The sequence below is a fragment of the Oculina patagonica genome, chromosome 4 (assembly GCF_052425735.1).
Source record: "Oculina patagonica isolate OP01 chromosome 4, crgOcupat, whole genome shotgun sequence".
Taxonomy (NCBI): domain Eukaryota; kingdom Metazoa; phylum Cnidaria; class Anthozoa; order Scleractinia; family Oculinidae; genus Oculina; species Oculina patagonica.
Genome location: NC_135761.1, coordinates 29,458,161 through 29,478,662, shown reverse-complemented (window position 1 = coordinate 29,478,662; position 20,502 = coordinate 29,458,161). Strand labels below are relative to the sequence as shown.

At 38.6% G+C, this 20,502-nt stretch overlaps 1 protein-coding gene across 1 annotated transcript; it reads left to right on the top strand.

Moving 5' to 3' along the window:
• Positions 1 to 1,568: 1,568 nt before the first annotated feature.
• On the top strand, positions 1,569 to 18,948 carry LOC144652235 (uncharacterized). Its single transcript, XM_078512254.1, has 21 exons — positions 1,569 to 1,764; positions 3,732 to 3,765; positions 3,885 to 4,125; positions 4,391 to 4,701; positions 5,525 to 5,576; positions 5,654 to 6,198; positions 6,480 to 6,776; positions 7,248 to 7,479; positions 7,762 to 8,045; positions 10,119 to 10,170; positions 10,989 to 11,539; positions 11,635 to 11,922; positions 12,371 to 12,673; positions 13,055 to 13,256; positions 13,752 to 13,957; positions 14,469 to 14,653; positions 15,070 to 15,438; positions 15,925 to 16,136; positions 16,677 to 16,717; positions 17,398 to 17,494; positions 18,251 to 18,948. The coding sequence occupies exons 1-21, from the start codon at positions 1,720 to 1,722 to the stop codon at positions 18,432 to 18,434; spliced, it is 4,731 nt and encodes a 1,576-aa protein (XP_078368380.1). The 5' UTR covers positions 1,569 to 1,719; the 3' UTR covers positions 18,435 to 18,948.
• The last annotated feature ends 1,554 nt before the right edge of the window (positions 18,949 to 20,502 follow it).

The following is a 20,502-nucleotide window of genomic DNA, read 5'->3' as shown; positions in this document are numbered from 1 at the left end:
GAATATATTTAACATCGTGATCTTTATTACATCTAGAGTTTTATTTTGTTGTTTTTGCTGCGGAACTATTAAGACCGAATGACACTTTGTATTCAGTGCTGGCTCAAAGTAACATGAAAATAAATAGTAAATGATGTAGAGAATGTAAGTAAATGTAGCTGTTCATTAAGTCCACTACGCGATTGACGTTCTAGCCCTTCTTTAACACTGTATTAACTCTCAGACGTCGTTGAATTTCTTTCCTAAATTGAACAAAAAGTTCGTGATACGCAACACGATTTTATTATTGTTAGGGTTCATCAGCATTCACAATCGTTAACACTTTCTCCTAGTCACATCCTGTAATAAATATTGCACATACACCTGCAGTTTTTCGGAACCCTTGGGCTTTTTGCCACGAAGCAAATAGAGCATAATTTAGGATTCTGTCATGATTAGTTTATCTTTAAAAAAAAATTCCCCTCATAAAAGCGAGATTCGCTTCAGTAGCAGAAAAACTCAATCAGGTTGATATGAAAAATATTTTCTCATAAAAAACAACAACAGTATCATGGAACTTAAATAATCGCATAAATTGCACATTTCAGAAAATAGTGTTTTATCGTGTGCTAATTTATACAAAAGACTAATTACTGTGCGTTTCTGTTTACATGACAGGTAAATACGACTGTTTGACAACATGGAAATCGACTTGAACCCCAAGGTCTTTTAAGTTCCTCTTAAGTACGTAAATTTGGGGTCATGTACACAACAAACTAGTTTAAATCCATACATAAGCACATGTCATCAACGTTCGAATATGGCTTATTTTAATCTGCACCAGTCTTCATTGGAAACGTTTGCATCGTATACTATTTTGTGACAATATATTAAACAAAACAATTGTGGATGCAAACTGTACATCGACGCTGCCTTTTCTATACTTACTTTATGCTTATTTTTTGTACAAATAATGTTAAATCGTAATTGCAAACGTTGCTTACTTTACAGACTTTTTTCAATCACAATCACTCTTCAATTTTACATTGTTCTAAGGTGTGCCAACATCTCAGGACCAATCGTAGACGGCATATTGGCACGGACACCTTTATCTTGAGTTTCGTCCCTCATGATGCAAACAAAACTAGTCACCTCGTACCTTTTTTATTTAAATAAGGCTGAAAGATTTTTATCGTTCTGTCTTATCAACATTTTTCATTGTTCTAAATCATATTCAAACAAAAGTCGTACGTGATGTTGTTTGGCGATTCACAAGAGCTTCTCCATAGAAGTGACTTAAAAATCGCGATGTCTTTCTTCTTAAAATTTAAAACAAAACGTTTTTGTCGCATTGCATAATTCCTTCAAAAGTCATTATTTGGCCTTCATCATGAACCATCATAATTGTAGACCTGCTAGCATTTCATTTCGCAACCCTGGGACTTTCAGCTGATGTGCATAAGTTAAAGACTTTATCGTAATTACCCAGATTTCCTCCAATGAAATGACTTTGAACAGCAACTGTGTTATTGAACTTGATATACGCATAATTTCAGGTCAATTAAACGTCGCTGGGCGCAAATTTAAACCGAAGACTAATTAGCAATCTGTTGACATGACAAATGTCAAAATGGAAATAAATCAGCCAAGGTCTTTTAACTTCCCCTCACGTAAATTTGTTTGCCAGTTGGCGTGGTGTGTGCACGCTGCACGAAGTACTTGACGCACCTTGGCGCAGACATGGTGTTCCGACAAACGATGAAGCTTACATGGATGATGTTAATGGTACGTGAGTGTACGTTTCAACCTCGATATGCATAACCAACAGACTCGGCTTAGAAGAAAATAAGTTGCGTAATAAGCGTAACTTGGCACAGCAAACCATCTGTAATAACCGCTCGTTTCATATTTGAAATACAGTTGACTTCTAAATACTCCGAAAAAAAGGTACGAGTTATCGTAAGGAAGAAAATGACTAAGAGGGGAGTTGAAAAAGGTTCCAGCTAGCGGGAGGTTAGAGTTATTGAGAGTCCGAGCTGTCGGAATTTACTGTAATCAAACTGAATAGCACATAACATTGCAAAATAACAGCTTCAGTGAAATAAAAAAAAAAAAATAGAAATAGAGATTTCCCAAGATCTTCTCAAAACAGGAACACATTATTTTGGACATTTTATTCGCTAATCGCATCCTGTGAAGTAAACCCTGTAAAGTGACCACTGACTGTAATGACTTGAATAGTTTAAGCTCCAATCAAAAACGTGTTTCGTTAATAATAAATATTAGGATGACACCGACATAAAAACGTGTGACAGTTCCTACGTTTGTAGTTGTTTATCGCAACATCAGTTAAGCATGGGCTACCACCTCATATAAACAGCTAATACTCGAAACACATCAATTTTTAATGAAAAGTTAAGCTTGGTAAACGAAGCTGAAATTCTGCACTTTTAAAAGAATGTCGTTGAGTCGTTTTTTTTTATCCTAAGTTAGTTTTCAGTATGATTAAATTTCGTGCAAAATTAAAAGAGGTGAAATTTTCGCGCGTGCCACTGATCATAAAATCGAGGTAATCAGCTGGTCCTTTATATGTGAAAACCGTGAAAATGAATTAATTTTCGCAGTGTGAATAGAACAGTGATCTAAAAACGTCTATCGCGTTATGACAAAATATATCAACCGCCGTTTCTTTCGCTCGTTTTTTTCCTGTCATTTCCGATTCGTGTCAAGAAGCACGCGAAATGCGCCCAAATTCCAAAAAACCTAACAAATACACAGCGTGGCTTTCATTCATACGACATTTGCATCCATGTCGAATATGATATGGTTAAGGGTTCTGTCAGTTAAATTGATTTCCAAAAAGATGATCTGAAATGAGAAATTCATCTGGGCTGCTAACAAAAGAGACTAAAATATATATTTCCAGTCAAAAGTGGCTTCTGAAGTATTCATTAAGACGCTAACTTGTCAACTCGTGATGTACCTAGTTACATACATATTTTATTAAATTCGCAGCTGTCGTTCTGTTGTATTACGATATTTGGCGATGCACAAAATTGCCTTCCGATTGAATAAAAGGGCATGACTACATGTAGTCACTAAAGCAAAAAATTGGAAATACAAGGTTGAAGAACAATGTTTTGTTTTTTTGTTCTATTCTATGGAAAGATAAAAAATAAATAGAATTAAGCTCCGTTAATATTGTGCACCATGATTATTAAAATTGTGTCGCAATCCGGCAATTAACACGAATTCTCCTTTCTGTTCTCGATCTATTTCCAATATTACCAGATGGGAGATTTTATTCATGTATCAGCACCTGGTAATAATGAATACGATTTCCCTAAGTAAAACTGATATGACCGATTTTCCCCCATTGGGAGCAACTTAACACTAGGTTATGGCTGTTTCGTGTTTTATTTCGTGTCAATTCGCTGAATACGATTTTTTTTACTAAATTGATAAATTGTTAACAAAAACGTGAATTTTTAACACTGGTTATGTCCGAATCTTTCTATCGTAATTAAGCTTTTAGCTCGATATCACTATGACTGTGCAGCAAATCAAATTCATTCCTAATAAAAAAAAGAAGACAAGCAAGGACAGAAAGATTTTACAATTTAGATTAAAAACCCTTTCTGATCTTTTTCTTTATAAAGACAGTTTAAATTTCTTACAGAAACGATGTTTTTCTCGATTGGTGCATACTTTAATTACTTTGAAGTGTGACAGTTTTGTTTTTCTATCTACAGACTTATATAAACACAATCTTCGTCATAATACCAGGTAAGCTCACCCATATTATAGGCTAAAAAAACTGTTGCTCACAATTCAGTTGACAGTACAAAATTGCAATGATTGTCGTGTCACCCATTATGTAAAAGATAATCTTGTATTGCTTCTAGAGGTTACAGGTGAAAACAGCTGTTATGAGGAAGATTGGCAAATCAGCCTTAGTCGACCAGAATGGACAAACTGTTCAATGGGAAGATACCTTAACGGTTTATGGAGGGAAAATGATGCAGATTTTTCTGGACCTGATGGAATTGATAATATTAAGAAAGGGAGGTGCTGCATTTCTCCACCTGAGTACAAAAATGACACTCAAGACTGTATAAAAGTCGATTGGAAATCTTCATTGAGCAGGTCAGTTAAATCAGCGTTAACATGTGACTTATAGAATAAAATAGAACATTTATTAAAGTTTCAATACTACATAGTTTAAAAAATTTTTATACTCATTTCATTGTGGGAACACAAGCAAGGAGCGGGAGTGTCTTCTACAAACAAACAAACTAGAACCAAAGAGCTCCAAAGCAAATAAAACTACCTAAGATTTCTATTTGAAACCCGCACTAACGAGCATGAAGAACACGAAAGATGACTATTTCGGCTACTTTTTCCATTCTAGAAACGACCATTGGGCTTCATGTCCAGAAGGGTACTTTCTACAAGGCGTTTACCATTCAAGTGGCACGTTGCTGAACAACATCGAGCAAGCGTTATGTTGCAGGCCAAGGAACTTCCAAAACGTAAACATGGATTGCCACATCGAGAGCGTGAGGGCATCATTAGATAAAAGAGGCTGGAGCAAGTGTTGGGGAGATTTGTACTTTGTGGCGGGTGTGTACAAAGCAGGCTGTGACAATCTGTACTGTATCGAGATGATTAAATGCTGCAAGATGATGCCAACTGGTACACATGGTGGAATAAGATCAACAGGTACATACCTAAATGTTTACCAAAATTTATATTTTTAGATAATAAAGCGTCATTGTTTCTTTTCTGAACAGTAAGCATTTTTATTCCGGCAACAGTACAAGGTGCCATGTCGCTGCAGCGGACAAGTAGTGATCATCCTCTAGACATGATAAAATAACAGATGTCTCTGAGAAACCTCCGGGTATAAATTATGATAATTTGTATTTTGCAAAACAGTATTGAGATAACCAAGCTGGTGTTTAAGTTGTAAGCCCTTAAAGCTCATATCGACAAGTTGCACTGTTTGTCTGGGATTGAGATGGTCACAACTTGTTCACCAATGATTAGTAACTTGTTTTATTCACTTCTTTTGGTATGAGCTTACTATGGTAGCGTTGTCCGTTAGAGCACACATGCTATAAACCATTACCATCACTTTTTCTGTGAATTGAAAAAATTTACATCAAACATCAAGCTAGCATGTTGTAACTAGAAAATCGATGAGTAACAGTGTTGGTTGGTCGAAAGCTAAAATCATTGGGACGAAAAATTATGCCATAAATAAAACGGTGCAAATATCATGCAAGATTACAATAGAGGAGTTTCCAGTGTGGCTTATGAAGAAGCCGAAGTTTTTTACGAAATATAAAGGCTTTTATCGCTAGCATATAAGGAGACTTTGGAATGCCAACAAAATATAAACCTACACGGTATTTTAGGGCTCGTTTGCTCTCACTGAAGAGATTTTTTTAGTGACCAAAAGATGTTCCCTCTTTTCCACCCTCCTGAGTTTGCATTCATCTTGTGACAAAGTAGCAAAGAATTTTTGCTATTATGTTTTCAGATATGAAAGTTCTTGGCCATTGGTTTCTGAACGGTGGAGATGAGCTTGTAAGGTTAGTGGTGATCAACTAAAGCATGAAATAAACTACTGTTTTGCATTCAAAAAACACTTCTTTTCCTATCATTGCAGATTTAACAGTTTGCCATCATTTACCGAAGGACGATGTCCGAACAGTAAAGCAGTTATCTTCAACCAAACAAATTCCTTTGCTACTACACCAATAATCATTCTTAACGACAAGAGTTTTACTATTACCTTTTGGATAAAGCAAACAAAGTGGGTCCGCGATAAGATAGGAGCGATTTACAGCGACTGGTACGACCCATGGCAGTTTCTATTAAGCACAAAAAACCATAGGATTACACTTCATCGCCACCAATCGGGCAATGAAGAAGAATGGTGGTCCTTAGAGAGTAACAATGTTAATTTGGACACGTGGACCCACGTGGCTGTTACCTGGGATCACGTGACTGGCAAAGTGTTAATCTACGCTGACGGCAAAGAAATAGGGCGCAGATCAAATACCCCTGGGGGTACGTTCTTTCAACCTACATGGAGACGATACCAGATTGGTAATGACGGTCATACCGATAATCATCAGTTCCATGGATCAGTGATGGATTTATACGTCTTTGGAACAGCACTGTCGCTGGATCAAATCAATAGGCTAAGAGGTGAACTCTAAGATACCCACTGATCAGAAATGTTTTCTTAAAAGTCGGCTTATTTCATAAGATGGAAGTTTTATAATGCTATAAAGCAGCTCGGTTTTTCGAAAGTGGTTTGGCTTATATTGTTAGGAACGATTTTCCCCTCCGAAAACAAGAAGTCTTTTAATTTACAAGACAAAAGAGTAAAAAATATATTGAAAGGAAAGGATAGGAAACACAGAACAAGTAATACATTTTCAACTCTCTGAACATTTTTCTTTTTTATTCTCTTACTATTGTCTCAGGTTTTCCTGTTATTGTAAACACGACCAGAAAGGCAACAGGAAGAATTGTTGTTGTCGCATGGGAACCTCCCTTGGACGGAGCGTGTCCAATTGTCGGGTATACCGTGTACTACAGAGAAGTGATGCCACTCAAGATAAAAGGAAAGTGGCATTCAGTTACCATGGACAGAAATGCAACCAGTTATACGCTTCAGGTCAACTGCAGGAAAGAGTATGATGTAGCCGTTACTTCACGAACTGTAAACAAAGAGAGTACATTGAGTGACAGCAAGATATGGAATTTCGAGACCGAAGGAGGTAAGTAATATTATAATATGCGTAAGAAAGAAACTAAAAAGGTAACTTACGGTATTATCCGCTCTTCCTTTCCGATGAACATGAAGTCGAAAGGTAAAGTAAAAAAATAGAACCGAGATAGCAGGTTTCACTATGAAATAATGAAACATCTTTTTGGTGTCACCCATTGAGACCCTTAGGTAGTTGTGCTTTAGCTCTGAGATAGCTGGCATGGGTAGTTTGCTCTTCGGGGTGTCGTTCAGTAGCAGAAAGTTGTTTAAAAAACAGCTGTTTAAGTCCCACTGATAATCCTTAACAGTGACCTCAACGGGGTATATAGTGCCTTGGGCGGTAGATACGGAGCTCTTTCGCGGGGATTCGAGGCCTAGACGATGTATAATTCCCACAATTAGACAATTATTGCTATCTTCTGTTTGCCAAATTTAAAGTAAAAATTACCCTATTTTGTCTTCTACTTGTTTTAAAAAGGAGACAACGACTGCTATGCGGTAGATTGGCGAATTACCCTCAGCCAACCAGGATGGTCCAACTGCTCCTGCTCAGGAAGTTACTTGACCGGTTTCTGGAGGGAAAATGATGCTGTATTTTCTGCAGATGATGGCATCGACAATATAAAACAAGGGGGATGTTGCATTCCTCCACAGGAATACGAAGATGACACACCTGTCTGCCAGACGGTTGACTGGAAAAACGTGTTAAGTGGGTGAGTTAAAGTAGCCGTGCCGTGAAATTTGTAATAAAAAGTCGTGTTTTTTAGGAGAAATCTTGAGGCCTTCTATCAGTGGTGTAAAGCTTATTGGAGTATCAAGAACCGGATTTCTGTTTGTTCCGGTTGGTTAAGACACGTGGTGCCGTTTCGTAACCAATGACTGAGAAATAAATAGATATAATAACTCAGGGTTCTATTTGAAAGACACTCTCATGAATATCTTGAATTTTAAGTGCGTGAATGATGATTTTTTCCTTTTATCACTTTGCAATTTAGAAACAACCAATGGGCTCTATGTCCTGAAGGGTTTTTTCTTCAAGGGATTTACCGTTCAAACGACACTTGGCTGCACAACATAGAACAAGCGTTATGTTGTAAGCCTAGAAACTTCCAAAACATGAAATTGGATTGTTACGATGAAAATGTGAGAATATCACTTGATGAGAAAGGCTGGAGTATGTGTAAGCGGTACTGGTACGACATGGTGGGCATATACAGAGAAGGCTGTGACCATCTATACTGCATCGAGATGATTAAGTGCTGCAGGATGATGCCACCAGGTACACACTTTGAGAATGTTTATTTTGATAATAGTAAATCACGTTCCTCTTAAGAAACCTTGTTATCAATCAATGTTTATTTTATTCGTAGTGTAAAAAAAAAGTTCTTAACAAACCCTTCTGGGCTTACAAGGAGAACCCGTGTTACAAAGATTTGTTGATTATCTAATCTATTTTTGCACGGTTTTGTTCTTTGGTTTATTTATTATTCCTTACAATAGCAATATTTTACAATCATGAATAAAATTCTTCTTGTCGTTTTTAGAAATTCATTCATTGAGACGAAATCGTATGATTTTTTTCTTGAAAATATAAATTGACTTGTCAGTTTTAAAAGCCTTTGGAAGGTTGTTCCAGACATAATTTCTTTTATATAGTAAAAACCTGCGAGAAAGAACCTAATTTTTAAGAACCTGTTAGGCTAAAACTTGCCAGTTAGGCGCCCTCTATATAACAACCTCTTTAGCCTAAAATTTGGAAATAGGTTCTTATTTTCTAAAATCGATTAAAAATTTCATCAAGAAAATTAACGATAAAAAAGTAACTTATCGACCTTGGAAGAAAAGTCTTTCATGAATTGCAGTCAATCTTTACAAGCATAAAGATCGTTGATGACCTAAGAGAAACGAAATTGAAGCATCCCATAGTTAACCAGCAGAGCGTTATTTATGAATATAAATGTGATATGTGCGATACAAATTAAATTGGGTACACACTCCGCCATCTACACCAACGTGTTGAGGAGCATAAACATTCCGCAATCGGAAAACAGCTTAAGAACGAACATAATTTAAGACCTTCGAACCTCCGTGAGAACTTAATTTAAGTACTTAAGAAATGCCGAAGCAAGCTCGAGTGTTTAATCTTTGACATTTTATTCATCCGAAAGAAAGACCGAAACTGAGGGCCTGTTTATATGGAGGACAGTTGACCCTGGTAGGAGGTTTACCCTCTCCTCCCGAGCGTTTATATGAGAAAAGTTGTCCCTGTTGACCGAACCAAAACTTGGCCCACTCGGCACAGACTGGCGAGAGTTGTTTTAAAACAGGTAATATGTCGGCCTTTTCTTAAAATCAGGACGACCAAGACCATTTTTTGGACGAATTTACCGCCGACTGCGATTTCAAGGATACGCGATTTTGTTTTGGCCGACTGTAGCTTTTGCGCATGCTCCAGATGTGTCAACTTGTCCCTGGTAAGCGAGGCAAAAATAACCAAACTCCCCAGGGTCACCCTACTTTCAAAGCGAGTGACCCTCTACCCAGGGTCACCCTGCCCCCCCCCCCCCAACCACCTTTGCAATTTCTCATATAAACGGTTCGCAGCTATTTATAAAGAAACGCATGAAAAGCTCTCTCGCCCGGGGTGGCTCGGTATGGATGGTAACCCTCCTGCCAGAGACAACTTTTCTCCATATAAACAGGCCCTGAACACTCAAGCGGACTCCATTCGCACGAAACTTTTTGTCTAAAATACGCGTTTATCATGCTTCATTACAATATGTAATTCTCTTACACACCTATTTTTGTATATAAATCGTTATGTTAATTTTTCACATTTCACTTTTGATAATGATGACATGAAGTCGTGGAAACGTCAAGTTACTTTTCATCGTTAATTTTCTTGTTAAAATGTATTTCAAAATCTACTACTATTTGAAGTCGATTAAAAATGTTTACTTTTAAGAAAATAAGATAAGTCGACACTCTGGAGTCTCTTTTGAGACACCTATCTATAAAGGGGGTCCTGCAAAGGGAGATATTCATTAATACAATTTCATATAAGGAAAAGGCTGAATACCACTAAAATTTATTAGTAACAATGTAAACCTTTTTTCAGAAAATAAGAACCTATTCAAAACCTAAATAGCCAAAATTTGTGCCAATTACCGTTTATTAAATAAATGCAGGTTCTTACTCGCGGGTAAGAATCTTTGTTGACGATCGTGTGTAATAGTTGAAAAAACTTTTATTAAGGGTAAAAGATGCATCAAATGTCGCCGGCAGAAGTTTGTCAAAGTAACGAAAAATTAATAGAGCTGTTAAGTCCTAACTAATAAGAATTAATTTTTAGATATGGTAGTCCTTGGTCATTGGCTTCTGAATGGTGAAGACGAACTTTTAAGGTTGGTGAAGAATATCGTCAATTAGAGACCATAAAGGTCTCTGCACACAGCGATAAAATCATGTGTTGCTCACACTGAGGGGACATGTAGCAGGGAAGTATAGCGGGGACATGTAAAGTCTGTGTCCGAGCCAAGCGGCCCATACAGCCGGAGCTTATCCCGGTTTCCGTAGCATTAAGCGACTAGGAGTATCATTCTACTCCCCCCTGGATGGGATGCTAGTCCATCGCAGGGTGTCCCCCCAGCAGTAAATTCACCAGTACTCATTTATACACCTGGGTGGAGAGCGGGGACATGTAGCAGCAACAAAATCAAAATGTGTACACACATAACCGCAGCGACACATCCCCTCGTGTGTGCGGATAATTTTTGGCACGTGCAACACGAATTCCTGCAAAATTTTGTCTCCTGTAACATGTTGCACGAAGTTCAACGAGTTGAATTCCGTGCAACATGTCGCAAGGACAAAACGGCTTCAAAGTTCGTGTTGCGCGTGCCAAAAATAATCAGCACCACAAGGGGACGTGTCGGCGCGGCATGTCCCTGGGACATCTCCCTGCTACATTTCCTTGCGTGTGTATTCATTGTAATTTTGTTGCTGCTACATGTCCCCGCTCCACGTCCCCTCAGTGTGGAAAACACATGATTTTGTCGCTGCTATATGTCGCTGCGACGTGTCCCTGCGACATGTCCCCTCGTGTGCGGAGACCTTAAAACAGCGAAAACGTCAGCTGTGTATAGATACTAATACAGTGTTTTTCATTATTTTTTTTTACCTATTTGTAAACTTATCAGACTATCTTGCAATTCTCTTTCAGATTTAATAATTCGCCACCTCATTTTACCGAGGGACGATGTTCGGGCAGCAAGGCTGCTTTTTTCAACCAAACAAATTCATTCGCCATTACACCAATAATCGACCTTAAAGGTAGAAGTTTTACCATTGCATGTTGGATAAAGCAAACAAGCTGGGTCCTCGATCAGTTGGGGGCAATTTACAGTGACTGGTATGATGAAGATTCGCAGTTTCTATTAAGCACAAAAAACCATAAGATTATATTTCATCGCCACCAAGACAGTAGTGAAGAAGAATGGTGGTCCTTAGAGAGTAACAGTGTTGATTTAACAACGTGGACCCACGTGGCTGTTACCTGGGATCACGTGACTGGCAAAGTGTTTATCTATGCTGACGGCAAAGAAATAGGATACAGATCACATACCCCTGGGGCCAAGTTTTATAAGGGTACGGGGAAGTGGTACCAGATTGGTAAAGACCGTCACCGGGAGAATCACCAGTTCTTTGGATCAGTGATGGATCTCTATGTCTTTGGTACTGCCCTGTCGCTTGATGAAATAAACAGACTAAGAGGTAAGCTTTAACACTGAACTTTTACCTCTGTACCCTGTAAAGGTTGACCTCTAATACAGTTGACACTACTTACTATATTACCTTTAACATCTTAGGCGTTCCTGTTATCACAAACACGACCAAGGTAGTACCAGGAGGGACAGTTGTTGTTGCATGGGAACCTCCTTTAGAAGGGGCGTGTCCAGTTGAAAAATACACTGTGTACTACAGAGAAGTGATGTCATCAAGCAAGTGGCACTCAGTATCCGTGAGCAAAAATACAACCAGTTATACACTTCATCTTAACTGTAGGAGTGAGTACAACGTAGCGGTTACCTCACTGAGTGGATATGGCGAGAGTTCTTTGAATGAAAGCAAGATATGGAACTTCAAAACTAGTGGAGGTAATGATAGCACTGTATCTTAAAAATAAAGATCGATAACATCATTAGTTCAAAATTACAGCAAGTTGCGTTTATTTATTAATAATGTGTAAAGCTAAACAAAGTGCTACGCATTTATAACCAACTTAAATAGGTGTGTCGCTGGGTGCTATTTAATTGGTTTTAATACATGTCTGTTAAACCAATGTTTTTCTTTTCGGAATACTGTCTTTTAGTCCTTTAAGCTTGCTTGTAGTTAACCACCTTCTTAGAATATTTCAAGACATATATGCATTACGTTTATATTTACAACGATCAGAAGATGATACAAACATGTAGCCCTTTTAAAAATCAGTCTATGAATGTTAGTTCTGTCGACTGTAGCTACTAACATACCACCAGCATTTTTCAAACGTTCTCCTCAGCCGACCTTTTAATAAGCTCTCTTTCGTAACATTTCTTATTACAGGTATACCTTTACCTCCCGACATAACCAACAAAGAAACAGAAACGCTGAGATGTTATGTGAACCTTACATGGAGCCCTCCGGAATACAATGGGTGTCAACTGACCATGTACTCGATATACTATCAGCAGATTCAGCCACTACAGACAGGGGCACATTGGCACCAAGTTAACGTCACTGAGGTCATGAGGACTAAATTCACTATATCGCTAGCATGTGACAAGCAGTATAAAGTCGAAATATCGGCCTGGAATGGGCTGGGAGAGAGTGACAGATCGAGACCATGGATAATAAAAACGAAATCAGGTACCATGACAAGTATTTCCTATAACAATTTATGCTGGAGGAAAGAGAAGGGCCAGAGAAGGGCATAAAGTCGTTGTTGCAATGGTCGACTTTTTAAAGCAAAAATGTAACTAAATGGACTTTGGTTTTGGTTCAGAAAGGCACTTTTTTTGCTGTAAAAGTCTTTGCAGTCGTCACATACCGGTCTCCGGTTTTGGTAAAGTCTTTGTGCGGCTATGCAGCCCATTTCTCCGGCCTTAAGGCAGACGACGCTTGGCTTTCGGCCGATCCTAAAGTATACCGCTGCGCGCGAAAAAACGACCTCGGCTACCCATGGTATCCTTTTTAGAAGAGAAAAATGTAACTATTATAAAATAATGTTCAGCTCGATCCTTCTTGCAGATTCAGAAAAGAACAATGTAAGAGATACCAATTTTGTGAAATCTCCAGAATCAGAAACTGGTAACTTGCTTTCAGCACCACAGTTAGCTGGCTTAATAGCTGGACTTGGAGTCCTAATGATCATCATTTTTATGGTAATATTGTCACTTCTACGAAGAGCACGGAGGAAAAAGCAACTTGCTCATAACATCAGGCCCAAGAGGTAAATATTTCATGACTCCCATCTTTTTATTACTCTCTAATCACACACTGGTTTATTGTAGTCTACGTAAAACGGCCTTTTTTAACACAGGAAAGCTAAAAAAGATTTTTGTTTGAACGGGATTCTAACCCACGGCCACTCCCTTAGGGTAAGGGTTAGTACCATTGCAACACCTAACCGGGAGCTGGTCACATTCGAGTTCGTAATAGACCAGCTATTTTAACCCTTTAAATAAGCATTCTGGGTTCCAATTTCCTGTAAACCTGAATTTTTGTAGACGTCCCTTTCGAAACAGAAGTAGCGTACACAGTTACATAATAGTTGTTATGGTCCTTCCCGTGCTAAATTTCTTTCACCCACAGTGCAACTCAAGTACTTTGTATACTCACGTGGATTTTTTTTTATTTTCTAAATCTATGTTTTTCTTTTTAATTTTATCATCCATAACGTGATCGATGCGAAAAAGACTTTGTAAGCCTTTGTCTTTCCCATTAGATCCAAATCTACGATAATTCCTCTTCGGCGCTGGGAGGTACTACCTGAACAAGTTGTCTTTGACAAAGAGATTGGTTGCGGAGCATTTGGTAAAGTGTTCAAAGGCACGTTTAAAGAATCTCCTGGAATTGAAGTGTTTTACGAGCCAAGGACACAGACTGTCGACTTTAAGGAGGGTCTAACAGTGGCTATTAAAGTTTTGGGAGGTAAGAAGAGATATCCACATTATACTGGCATAATTTGAGGAGTATAGTAGGGGCAAAAGAATCAAGCATTATGCTGGCATAATATTGCTATTTTTCGACTCACTGTTCTTTGAAAAAAAAAAAAAAAGAAGAAAATTCAATCCGGTAGGTTATGAAAGAAAAAGGACATTCTTATATAAAATTCACTGGATTTCACTTCCCACGCCGGCCCAAAGCCTACCATACAACAAGCGCTTATCCTAATTGAAATACGATTTTATTGTAAACTGTTTCATTTACACCTGTGGACAACATAATCAGGTCTACGGTAGTCTACTCATTTATTCTGTGTGTTTTTGCAGTAATCATAATAGAATAAAGATGTAATAGTATAAGTATTAGAAATGGCTCTACAATTTCTGCACTCGATAACACGTCAAATTGGTTTGTAAAAACTGAATTGGTCTGTATGTCCATGGTCACCGTGCAATTTCTGAGTTTCTCACTACTGATCACATCGTCGTATCTTTAGACAGGACAGACGAGGAAGCCAAAAACCAATTCCTGGATGAAATTGAACTCATGAAAGCGATTGGCTTACACAAGAATGTTCTCAGAATGCTGGGCTGTTGCGTTAACTCGGATCCCATCTTTCTTGTGTTAGAATATGTTCCGTACGGAGATCTACTACACTGGCTGAGAAATAAGAGAATACAGGTACGTTAAAAAAGTCAATAACAAAATGTCAGAAAAGGCCATTGCTGTCTCGGCCGGATGACAGCAGAATATCGTGATCTTCAACTTGTTGAAGTTAGAAATCTAAATAGTTTGGTAAATTATGTCTCGATTTGTCACTCCCTTAAGGCTTATATTCTATTGGTCAAAACTCTAAGTTAGTTGGATTGCAGTTAGTTCGTTTCCATGGCATTCTTGTTACTAGTTGCGAATAGAATTCATTTTAATTCTAGCTAGTGCTAGTTCATGCTAGTCAGCTGGTGATTTCCTCTATTCACTTAATCAGCCTGTCTACTTTGCACTGTGTTAACTGCACCATATCCTTACATTTAGTGGTCTTGCCGTCGAGGTGCTTGAGTAGTTTTCTCAAAATTTCCTTTCTTTTGTCCTTCCGTTAGAAAAGCTACCAAAAGAACTACGATGATGGAGGTAACCACTTTACTTTGGCTACAAATGAAGTACACGTTTCGATTGATGATGAAACAAAGGCACTGTTGACGGGAAGTGATGAGGGACGAAAAGAATTAGCGAACTGTGACAAACCAAAAGACGACTCGGCTTGTTGTCCTACGTTTAATGGTGAAACTGATACTGGGAAAGACGCGGCAGTTGAAGCCAAACCGGAAGTGGAAGGAAGGGTTTCGAATCATTACGAAAAGGAACCTACTCACATCACTCAAAATGGTTCCAATGGCAATATGCAACGAGAGGAAGATTTCTCAGCGAAGGATCTTCTTTCCTTTGCGTGGCAGATAGCGCGCGGAATGGTATGTTAACAAGCTTGCGAACTGTAAACTCCTAAACGAATTTAGACGAAGTTGCGGCATTATACTGAATCTTATTGGCCAGGTTACGCCAATCGCTTCTTCTTTAATTATGAGATGCAAAATAAGAATGGACAATTAAATAGATCTTTGATGTTAAAATTTTAGGTGACATAAACAAACGATATATCATTAAGTTAAAACATTTCAAACTTGGTCTCTTCCTTATTGAGCTACACTTGGTTACGGCAGCTTGCCTGAATACAATCTGTATTATTTCAGTCCATCTTTGACCTTCTGTATAAAGAAAGCCTCCCCCAGTTTTTCACTGATCCTGTCACAGACAAGATACTTTAATTTTATTAGATTACTTTAGCCAGTTTCAGAGCCGCTTTAAGACTGCAGGTGCCATCAACGAGTATGACTGTCACCATGTACTGATTTTATTGCGTATTCCCTTTTTTGTCTTATATTCTTTTACCTACGCAGAATTTCTTATCAAGTAACGGATTTGTCCATCGTGATTTGGCAGCCCGTAATATTCTCCTTGGCGAGGACAAAGTTGTAAAAATTTCTGATTTCGGACTGATGAGGCAAACCCATGAAAATGTTTACCAACTGAAGAAAGGGAAAAAGATTCCGGTGAAGTGGATGGCGCCTGAAGCACTTTACAACAGTGAATACACCACGAGAAGTGATGTGTAAGTTTGATTTTAAACTTCACGGAATAAATTTTTAGGTTTGGGTTTATTTTCTAAGACCCCTGCTCTCCGCATTTTCTTTTCCCACCTTCTTTATTTAGGGTTACCTCACACCACCCTCTGTAATCCTCTACAAACCACAAGCCAGACAGAAGTGCTAGTCGTTAGTATTCAATTAACCGATCTTTTTATGGACATGGAATCTCCTTTTCACCTCTTTTGAGCTAGTCATCCACGAGTTTCCCTCGCTCCTCACTGGAAACAAACTAAAGCCAGGATTCCTTGACGTTAAAAATAAAGCTGTAAAGTGTCCGGCGATATGGACGACCACAGCGAGTAAAACGTTAAAATCTCCTGTGAGTAGCAATACTACTGCCCCTTAAAGCTACAAAACCCAAGTTATGCGCTAATAAATATGGTAAACTAGTTAATTTAGCGGGAATTATTATGCTTACTATTATGTTACGATTTTATTTGCAAACTGAAGTTAGTGGCCTGCGAGAGTCAAACCCGTTTATATGTTTTTAATTTTCTCTTCAGGTGGTCTTTTGGAATCCTTTTATGGGAACTTTCCACAATGGGTAAGAACAAAATGAAAGCAAAAGTTACTTTTCTCTTGATTTTAATAGCTTTCTAGCTGAATTCACCTCAGCTGGCGTTAGGTTTTAAAAAGTCCTGAAGCCATTTCGGACCCAAGATCTTTTTTATACAAAGTAGAGTTACAGGCCAAAACCAGAAACTCATAACCAAATCCCATTCAAATCAAGTCAACCCAGATCAGCCGTTTAAAATTCCTTTTCAGCAATGGGATTTTAAAGCAGTCGATAAGATTGGCCTCGTTAACTTTAACTTCTTTAACTCTAGCGTCCCCAGAGCCAGTTGTTCCTCGTGTCCCAGGTCAAGCTGGCTAAGAGGGACAGGCGGCTCTGCGGGACGAGAATATCCGTGCCCCAAAAGGCTTTGGGAAGTTTGGGGAGAATTGCACGCCCGAACCGAACTAAAAACGTTTTAGTATAACTAAATTGAGAATTCTAATTCAAATCTGATACGTTTTGATAAATATCTTGCGAAGAATACCTTGAGGACAATAACTGGCCGTTAAGGTAAAAAATAAGAATTCCTGTCTGCACCTCGAGTCCAAAGCGATATATCAGTTTCCTGATATCTGATTTGTGTTCTGGTGTTAATGGGAAGGCTATTCATGGTTGTTTGGACAAATCTGCTTCAATGCACATACTCAGTTCCATGATTCTTGTTGCAGGAGGAAATCCTTATCCTGGAATAAACAACAAAGAGTTGTACAATCTCCTCAAGACAGGATATCGCATGGAAAGACCAGAAACATGTTCTGATAAACTGTAAGTAAATATATTAAAGTACCAGTTTGACGAACTCACTCGTTCGGTATATTAGAAATCCATATTCCATATATCATGGCATACACTCAATGTCAAAAAACCCAACATATTTTCTTGGAAAAGGAAATCTATTTAATGATCCGGCTTGTGAAAAGGATGTGTCACAGTCGTGATTTGAGAGTTGCTTCGTCTGGTTAATGGGTCTTGGTTCAACCAATTCCTTTATGGTAGTCGGTAACCCAAAAACAGCTCGTTGAATTACCTATTATCTTTGAACGCCTAGTTCCATTGTTAAATCTAAGAAAGCTAGCAGAGTTTTTTTCTCACGGGCGGCGGAAAACTGTGGGTTCGTTGGACGTAGCCTCGCTCAAGAAAAGCGTCTTGCACACGTGTTAGCACAATAGCAAGCCTAAAAGAAGTTCCTTTAACGCTTATATGCACCATTCAATATTCTTTTTAACAATTAGACTACGAGCCCGAGTTTTCTATGAGCGAATAGTCCACGAGGCTCATAGAAAACGAGGGCGAGTAGTCTAACTGTTTTAGTAGAAACTCTAAAGGATTGTAGTCCAAAACCTACAATTTTGTGCACTTTGAAGACAAAAATCAAGAAAATTTACCGCTTAAAGTGCTACGCACGCGCGACTGTTTTCTATCGGCGAATAGAAAACAGTGGGAGAACCAATCAGATTCACGGATTTCCAATAGAACACAGCTGAGTTTCTACTAATAAATATTATTAACCGTCCTTTTCAGGTATCAGCTGATGTTAAATTGTTGGAGGGAAGAACCCAGTGACAGACCGACATTTGAAAGTGCGACTAGATCACTGGAAGAGATGCTGCAGGAGGACACTCCATATTTGGATCTGGAAACGTTGGATGAATCGAAGTCGTGTTATTGTAACGACAATCTTTCCGACGACGATATCCCCGTGTAGGGACGGAAAAAGGATTAAAAAACGAAAAGATTGAAAATATTAATTGTAGTGCTGAGCATTATCGCCCAAAGTAAAACAACGCTCATTGTCAATGTGACCTAGACTTTGAAAGTGTGACCTGGTTTTTCCGTTAGAGGTGATTGGATAAAAGATCTGAAAGAGTAAAAGTTGGAAAGTGCTTCGGTTTCCTAAAAGCGCGAAAACAGAGTAAGCAAATTTGTGTTAGTCGCCCTCTAAGTAAACGGCCGCGATTAAAAAAAAATTATAGAACGCAAAGATACGGAAAGCGTGCGTCCAACATAAACATAACTGAGTATGTTAAGCTATTGCTTACAACAACAAAGACAGTAAATGGCTCTCGCCAATTATACGAGCATGTACATTGCCTACGTAATTTTACCTCTTATGAGTCAGTTACTTGTTTGTATCCTTGAAACAGCAGGCAGTAGGAATTCTTTAGACAATGAATAACATGCATTAGAATCCACTTTAATAAAATCGTGCAGAATATGAACACATTCTCTGTCTCTTTAGTGGACAAAAGGGCGAAGGAGTGGCCCGGCGCGGTGGCCTAATGGTTAGTGCGCCAGACTCCGGATCGAACGGCCCAGGTTCGAGCCCTGGCCGGGGCACTGCGCTGTGCTATTAGGCAATACACTTTACTCTCATATGCCTCTCTTCACCTAGGTGTATAAATGGGTACCGGCGAATTTACTGCTGGCGGTAACACTGCGATGGACTAGCATCCCATCGGAGGGGGGGGGGGGGGGGGGGGGTAGAAATACCCCTAGCCGCTTAATGCTACAGAAACCGGGATAAGCTCCGACCTGATGAGCCACTTGGGTCGACAGCAGGCTTTACCTTACTTTTACCATACAAACAATTTTCAAAACTCTTTTCCCACGAAATATCAAACACGCGCTCCCATTGGTTTCATTGTGGCAAACAGATTTCTCCGCGTGCATGCGCGATTTCTGCCACTTGAGGGAGTCTGATTAACCAATCCACAGTATTGCCATAGCAACGAGAGAATAAAAGGTAATTAAAATTGTTATTCTTTGAATTCTTGTTCATCTTTTTTTGTATCATTGTCATTTTTACGTGTAGGGAATCTTTACGCCCCCCATCAAAGTTTCTTGACGGTCAGGCATCGCATTTGATAAATAGTTGTTCGAGTTTGTTATGGTATAAAACAAATCGATCAAATTTTTTTATGGTGTACACTCTTACAGACCATTGAAATGACGTTATAAAATGTCCGATAACTTTGCAGTGAAACCACTTGTCTGACGGCTCGTGGTTCCACTTGAGTTTGAACATTTTCTGTGTCATTTCTATGGTCTTCAGTGTAGACCCTGGAAAAATGGGGTCGATTTGTAAAATGTACAACTGGGACAACTGATTCGCTCGTAGTAAAGCAAGCCAACAAAGGAAAACGTTTTCTTGCTTCACAATACACAATACACCCAGCATGTGATCTTCTTTCACTTTTTTGGAGTGACATTTGCTAGATAAAGGCTAAATATAAGATGCATTTTTATGTGTCGCTAAGACCGCTGCAAACCTTCGCAATCGGTCGTCTTTTTGAATTCATTGAATTTTTGAAAAGCCCAGTGGGGAGTTACAAATAAAGTATGCATGTATGTGTGTATGTAATTCAGCTTTTATTAGTTATTAGGTAAAAAACGTTTTCATCCGAAGTAGCTGTTTGAATTTCAAGGTTTGAAAGCTCCTTTTTTCCACTGGCATGACAATATGTCTTCTTCGAAAGCGAAAAATATATTTCTTTCCCTTTCAGCAATTGCTCATTGTTACCAAAACTACTTGGCAGTGTTTTTTCAGCTCGATAGCATACCGTACCTTTACCGAAAATAATTTAATAAGCACCGCGGCGCTAATTTGGGTATATACAAAGAGACTGTGGAACTAAGTTCATGTTACATCTTGAATTTGAACAGCAATAATTTTACAAAGACCCTGCATAAGAAACTGTGTTCATGGTTTTTCTTGTATTTCATCTGAAATAATTTATATTAAATTGTGCAAACCTAGTACGCGCCTCGCTTAA

Bases quoted from the DNA above. Each gene is read 5' to 3' on its own strand.
- LOC144652235 (XM_078512254.1), top strand. From the start codon at position 1,720: ATGGTGTTCCGACAAACGATGAAGCTTACATGGATGATGTTAATG. The intron at 7,480-7,761 runs GTGAGTTAAAGT...TTTGCAATTTAG, and splicing joins TGGAAAAACGTGTTAAGTGG to AAACAACCAATGGGCTCTAT. The intron at 11,540-11,634 runs GTAAGCTTTAAC...TTAACATCTTAG, and splicing joins TGAAATAAACAGACTAAGAG to GCGTTCCTGTTATCACAAAC.